Source organism: Tiliqua scincoides, chromosome 5 (assembly GCF_035046505.1).
Source record: "Tiliqua scincoides isolate rTilSci1 chromosome 5, rTilSci1.hap2, whole genome shotgun sequence".
In the NCBI taxonomy this organism is placed as follows: Eukaryota; Metazoa; Chordata; class Lepidosauria; order Squamata; family Scincidae; genus Tiliqua; species Tiliqua scincoides.
This window is the reverse complement of record NC_089825.1, coordinates 133,567,553-133,574,619: the sequence shown is the minus strand read 5'-3', so window position 1 is coordinate 133,574,619 and position 7,067 is coordinate 133,567,553. Positions and strand designations below refer to the sequence as shown.

The following is a 7,067-nucleotide window of genomic DNA, read 5'->3' as shown; positions in this document are numbered from 1 at the left end:
GACACCGGAAGTGAAGCCGCTCGCTTTCCCTCCACACGTGACTTCCTCTTCCTCTCTCCCTGTTGTGCGCCAGCCCTTCGAGTCACATGGGCGCGCCCGCTTCTCTTCACCACTCCCTCCCCCGGCTACCACAGAGCCTTTCGCGCGCTTCAGCAGCCAAGCTGTCACGTGACTCTGCCGAGCCGTTCCACGCGCGGCTGGCCTGTTGGTGACGACGCACGCATGCGCAGTGCACTCCACGCACGCCGTTCGCCGCGTGGCTGGCCTGTGGTGGCGCACGCATGCGCAGTACGCTCCGCGCAAGCCTCTGAACGCGCGCTCGAGTGTCCGTTAACGGTGAGCGGGTGACCGTTGGGGCGCCACTGCGCATGCGCACTTCTTCCAGCGAGCCACCCGTGTTAGCGGTGTGGCTTTGAGGAGCCTGTGAAAGCTCCCGCCTTTTCTGTGCGGAGGAGGGGAAGGTGTGAGGGGGCTGCGCCTGTGAGAGGCCAAGGATGAGCCTTTCTCAGTGGAAAATAAAATAAAATTGGAATTTTTTCCAGTGGAAAATAAAAACAAAATAAAGTTAAAAATAAAAAATAAAATCATTTGCTTGCCTGCTCCATTGTGGCTCCCAAGTACACGAACAGTTGACATGACCCAGTTTGGCCAAGGCCAGAAGGTTGGCTGAGGGGAAAGATAATCAAAGGTGCCACAGGCTGAGGCCTGGTTGGCGTCGCTGTGGGCAAAGCCGTGGGGCACCCCGAGAAGAGCCAGCCAGCCCCACGTCTGGGCCAAGGAGAAGCCGACACTCAAAATGGCCGGCGAGGAGTCAGGGGTTGCTTCTTGGTCCCCGACACTTCAGTGGTCACCAAGGACACTGAAAATGGAGGCTGAGGATCCAGTGACTGCCTCAAAGTCCTCGACTATTCAGGAGGCACCAAGGACACTCAGAATGGAGGCCGAGGATTCAGTGATCATCTTGCAATCCCCGAGGATTCAGCGGTTACCGAGGTCACTGAAAATGGAGGCCAAAGATTCAGCGGTTGCCTCACAGTCCCGGAGAATTCAGCAGTCACTGAGGACACTCAAAATGGAGGCTGAGGATTCAGCAGTGACCACGCAGCCAAACAGAGAGATGCCTCCCGTGGGCAGCGGTGCCCCCCAGCAGGGTGCCAGGAAGAGGGTGCCAACTACGTCCCCCGGCCACACTCGCTCAGATGCTCTCTTCAAGAAGACCCTCTTCCAAGAGAGCAAGAAGCAGGCCGGCCTGCTGCTGGAGGAGCTGGAAAAAGCGGTGACGGCCAGCAGCCTGGATAGCGTGTTGCTGCACTGCAAAAGACGCCAACTCAAGAAAGCCCTGCAGAGGCTGGTGGCCTGCATGGCCCTCAAGAAAATGGGGTTCCAAGCACACACTTCCATAATACAAATGTGGAAGAAAAAGGCGTCTCTAAGCACAGAAGGCTGGAAGGAGGAAAGGAAGGAACAAGAATAGGCCAATCGGTGTTGTGTTGGCGGTGGAGCAGTGCCAAGGAGGCGCAGCACAAAAAAGACTGGCCCTTTACCAGAGCAACAGCTATTTACTGGGGTTGTCAGTCCTTTATTGCTGTAATTAAAACTCTGGTTTGGCCTAAAGCATTTGAATGGTGAGAGCTTCCTGTGGTATAGCTTAGTCCTGTTCGTGATTCTCTCGCTGCACAATTAAGGCCTGACATGCTGGAGAAGGGAAAGAAAGACATAATCAGCCTCTCTCTAGAATACAGGGGCACACCACTGAATTCAGTAGTAGTAGTAGGGAACAGAACACCACCTCTTTAAATACTATGCAACATACAAAATCCAAGGTGTGGGGGTGACACTTCAGCTGCTTTTGTTTTATAGGAAATGTACAGGAAATCGACGTATTCATGGGCAACAGGTGTGGTTGTGCCATGCCAACTTATAATTAAGTTTACAGTGTTCAGAAATATAAATCTGGGTACTGGATAAGAACATAAGCTCATGCCATTGTTAGACCATGCCATCTAATCCACCTTCCTGTATTTCACAAGTAGCCCATCAAATCCCTCTGGGAACACACAGACAACAAGATACATGTATCCTATTGACCCTGGCATCTGACATTCAGAGAGAGAGGCTACCTCTAAAACTCAAGAAGTTACATACAGTTATGATCTAGTCAGGTGACATCACAACATCCTGTGGCAAGGTGTTCCACATATTAATTACATACTAGGTAAATATATCCTTTTTCTGCCCAAACACACCTGCCAACCAAATTTAATGAATGGCCCCTGGTTCTGCTGTTGTGTGAGAGGGAAAAGAAGTTCCTTTATCTATCCCACGCGTAATACTAGAGGCGAATCACAGGGGATGGCCAACACCTTCACATTCAGCTTATGAGGGAACCTGGTTGACTACTAAGAACATAAGTACATAAGAAGAGCCCTGCTGGATCAGGCCAAAGGCCTATCTAGTCCAGCTTCCTGTATCTCACAGTGGACACAAGACAACAGACACAATCTGCGTCCCGGTGCTGCTGGCACCGAAACACCAGACCAGAAGAGCACTGGTCTGATGAAGCAAGATACCAGAAGCTGCTTTTCACTGGGTCAGTCTAGCTCAGTATTGTCAACACTGGCTGGCAGCAACTCATTAGGGTTTCAGGAAAGAATTATTTTTGCGGCCTACCTTGATATGCCAGGAATTGAATATAGTACTTTCTGTAAGTAAACTATAGTATATGCTCTACCACTGACCTATGCTCCTTTCTTCCAAAGGCATCATTGCAGGAAGGTGCAAGGCTTTTAACCAGGTCAGTATGATGAAGCACAGTTACCTGTACAGTCCTGCCCTTGCTCTGCGGGCAGCCCAGGAGGCTCCTTTTGCATGCCCATCTGCTGATTAAGCAAGATCTTCCCATGGCAGCACCCCTAGCCTCAAGAGTTTAGTTTTGATTCTTCCCAATTGGTTTTCTACTGCTGCTTAAAGGATTTTCTGTTTGGGCAACCTCTGCAGTTGGTCCTGCTACTGATCCATTACTGGTGTTTAAGTCAGGTCAGAGTGTTTAGTGAGTTATTATACATTTAGCTGGATTTAATTAAAAAATCTAGACCAACTAAAAAGATTGCCAGGCAGCAAGTTGGGGAAAAGAGATCACTTCTAATGCAAATACTTATCAAAGCTGCAAATGGCAAACTCCATCCCAAAACAGGTATTCTCCCTTCTTAAGAAAGTGCCTCTTTCAAGATTATGCTTGCTAAAACACATGTGTGCATATCTAGAGGCAACCCATGCCTCTTGCTTCAGGAGGTCTCTTTTAACCATATGCAAAAGTCAGTTGATTTAGTGTAACTCCTATGGCTGACCAGCTAAGATTTCAGTAACTGGACAACACTTCATATATTTTCCAAGCAAAAATGGTCCAAGTTAATTAAATTGTTTCAAACTGTGGAGAGGGCACCCATCATCTTATGCAGAGGGGGGAAAGTTGATTGTATACAGACATGGATACTTTTCAAGGAAAAAGAACAAACTATCCATGTCATAAACTCAGCTTCTCAAAAAAAACCTTAAGGAACCTGGCCCTAGCGTAGTATCTTGAACGCAGAAAGCTGTCTTTTACCAAAGTCAGATCACTGGCGCACCTAGCTCAGAACTATCTACACTGATAGGCGGTGGCTTCCCAGGGTTTCAGATGGACAGAAGTTTTACTCAGCTCTATCAGCCGACACCATGGATAAAGCATGTGAACTATAGCCCCCTCCAGCAAAAAAAAGAATGCAGTGACCTTTGGGTCTACTAATGTCTCCACCCCCAGCTTTGCAAAGAGAGAAAGATACCAGACACATTGGTGCACTTTCCACTTCTTAGGAAGATTTTTAGGTAGTTTACAAAACAGGATGAAAAAGTAGGATTGTGGGATTATTTTTTGTGCATTTTGTTTCTTTTATTAAAAAACAAAAAGGAAAAAAAGGAGAATCCAGCTACAGGAAGCTCTATCTTCTCTTCACCCACAGCCCCCTGCCACCCCAAACCCACCCTCTGTGACTCGACTCCCCCACAATTCATTCCCACAGCCTCAGCCATTTTACACAAGACATATTACATATTTATAAATATAAACCCCACCCACGCGGAGAGACAGGGGACGGAGGGAAAGGGAAGGTGCCCCCACTACCAACCCCCCCTTTTGCACTTATGTTACAGCACATGAACCTTGGGCAGGGGAAGGGGGAGACATGGAGCAGGCTGTGGGGAGAGCCAGAAAAGGAGCTGCTAACTATACCCAGGTAGTCATAGCTAGACTGGGCCCCTGCTGTGGTCTCACTACCCCAGGGAGAGCAATACCCCAGCCACAGAGGCAATTCTCAATTGATACCAAGGGCTGGAAGGAGAGGCAGGACTTGCTGACCAAACCAACCGCCATGTCTTCTGTTGTCTTTTGTTTAAAGCCACACAGGAGCACCCTTCTAGGAGAACGGTTGTCCAGCCAACCCTTGCCGGGTTGGAAGGACCCAGCTTCGCCCTCCCTTGAAAGCCATTTGGAATGAGGGGAACTCAACTGGCACATGCCAAGGGGGCAAGGAGCCTTCTGCCCATCAAATCCAACATCAAGGGGGGTGGCTAGTCCCAGCAAGCTGGCCCAATTTGCATTTGTCCGTCTGTTCATTCCTGGGACAAGTTCAGTCATCCCCCTCCTCCTCGCCTTCGTCACTGGAGTCAGAGTTGGCTGGCATCATGGGGTCATCATCAAGCAAGGAGAAGTCCCGTTCCGAGCTGGCATAGCCCTGAGACAAGTCGTCCATCTCGTCTTCGTCCTCATCCTCATCCACAGGCTGAGGATGGCCCAGGTGCAAGGGACCTGTGGCAAAGCTGGCGTGGCCTAGCCCTGGATGGAGCAGGGCGCCAGAGGAAGAGGAGGCGGCGGCGGCAGCGGCAGTGGTCGAAAAGGGCATGTACGTCAAGGGGGAACCATGGGCTGGACCAGGCTGGAAGTGGGTGTGGTGCAAGGAGAGAGGCCCTGCAGCTCCCAGTTGGACCCGGCCGGCTCCCATCAGAGCCATCATGTTGGAGAACTCCATAGGTGTTTGGCGGCCCCGCTTCTGGGCGTTCTCAGCCCCTACTGGTCCAGGCAGGAGGCGGTTCATGGTGGGATCTGGTAGAAAACCCTGGATAAGGGATGAGAGAAATAGAGCATAAGAAGAAGAGAACAGCAGCACAGGAAGTTCAGTACAATATTCTCGCCCCTCATTCCTTTATCTTCCTCTTCAGGCCAACGGCTCAACTGAGTCTAACAGAGGGTGGGCTGATATCATTGGTAGGGGTTCCTTCTCCATTTTCTGTTTTCATTCTGTCTGAAAGTTGTTCTAAGGACCACAGCTAGGCTATTCGTCTGGGTCCAGGCCCTGCGCACAGGGAGCTCCACCCCTTGTGTCTTGGGCTGGCCTGCCTACGTTGAGCAACAAGGAACATACCCATCAGTCAGGAATGCCCCGTTTCCACCAGGAACAGGACTTACCAAGGTACGCCTAAACTCCTGATATTTGGACAAACCAGAGCCAACTCATTCAGGAGGCAACTGAAGCTGTTGCCTCAGGCAGCAGGTGGAAGTGTGTGTGTTGATCTCTGTCTGCCTACTTGCCTCCACTGCTCCTCCTCCTAACTCCATAGATCAGAAAGGAAGAGACGGACAGTGAGGAAGAGGAAATGTGGAGGGGAGGAGAGTGCAGAGCTGGAACACTGGCGAGTGGGAGAAGAAGAGGCTGGTGTATCTTTCGTTAAGGGGTTGCATTTGGCATGCCGACTCAGGTGTCAGAAGGTCTTTGACCAGTCCTGTGATGAACTTAATGAGCTAGCGGCTGCTTACAAGGCCCTGTCAGCTGTTGGGGACATCATGAGGGGGGGCTGTTATTGAATCACCTTCTTGCCATTAGCAGATACACCAGCTGCCTGCATTCGCTCCAGTCCCACCAGGCAACTGGGCTCGATTGGAACAGGCTTTGGAAATCGAGGCCATCTGTGCTTCCGGCGTTCTTCCATGTACTGGTGAGAGGGAAAATAGGTAAGGGTTAGTTACTGTTGAGGTTGCACATGAGTCCATGTTCGAATCCATGAGCCCCAACATACAGATTCATCTAGAGTAGTCTTTCACATCTGACAAAATCTAGTCCCTGTCTAAACTATTTTCCATGCCAAGCTAATCTACTCTATGGGTATACATTACACAGAGGCATGAGCTACACATTGGGTATACATGTGCAGTGTTTACAACACTCCCTACACAGCACTTCATGATCTTCCACTTATCCTGTGCTACTTTATCTTCCCTTACTCAGATCCTACACACACCTCCCCCCACCACTCTCTGTGTTCCATTTCATCTCCATCTTGAGATAACTGGACTAACAGCAATCAGACACCTCCATTTGCTTTCCTCTCCCTCTCAAGCCATTTCTTAGCTCATCTGTCCTACTCATAGGTATGGAAAAGACTAATTCCTCATGTGTCCTTCTCCTCCCCATCCTGTTGAGCCTGCAAACTGCTCGTGAAGACAGGGGCTACTGTAGGGGTGAGGGGGAAGAACCAAGGTAATTATTTCCTTTGTCTGTGCTGTCTTCTCACTCTGATTTCCTTCAAACTATAATCCCAGAAGAAAGGAAGGGCAAGAGAGGGTTGGCAACTGAGGAGGCAGGCATGTATCAGGTGAACATATAAGAAACAACCTGTGTCACATCACTGGCGCGTTTAGGCCCCTGGGGATTTAAACCCACAGCTCAGGAGGGCCCTCTCTGAGACAAAGTAGCATATTTAAAACACAGAGCCACCCTTTCCTCCTGGTGGACTGAATCAGATGTAATGGGGGTGGAGGGAGAGGTTGCTAACCCCTGCTTTAGAAGACGTGTTCTTTTTTTATTATTTTTGCAGAAAGGATGGAAAAAATGGGCATGCCATAGAAACAAGACCAAATTTCTCAAGGGTTTCAAAAACAGGCATGTGGGGGGCGGGAACAACCCTTGTTGGGGAAACCCTTGTTTACTTATTACTATAAATAAATAATATCATCATCATCAACAACAACAACAACA

At 49.5% G+C, this 7,067-nt stretch overlaps 1 protein-coding gene across 1 annotated transcript in view; it reads right to left on the bottom strand.

Annotated features, from left to right (window-relative positions):
- Positions 1 to 4,027: 4,027 nt before the first annotated feature.
- Positions 4,028 to 7,067, bottom strand: part of CHD8 (chromodomain helicase DNA binding protein 8) — a 56,013-nt gene continuing 52,973 nt past the window's right edge. Inside the window, exons 38-39 of the mRNA XM_066626801.1 lie at positions 5,902 to 6,024; positions 4,028 to 5,150 (exon numbers count right to left, since the gene is read on the bottom strand). Coding sequence (XP_066482898.1) covers positions 4,665 to 5,150; positions 5,902 to 6,024 — 609 coding nt within the window. The 3' untranslated portion in view covers positions 4,028 to 4,664. The remainder of the gene's footprint in view (positions 5,151 to 5,901; positions 6,025 to 7,067) is intronic.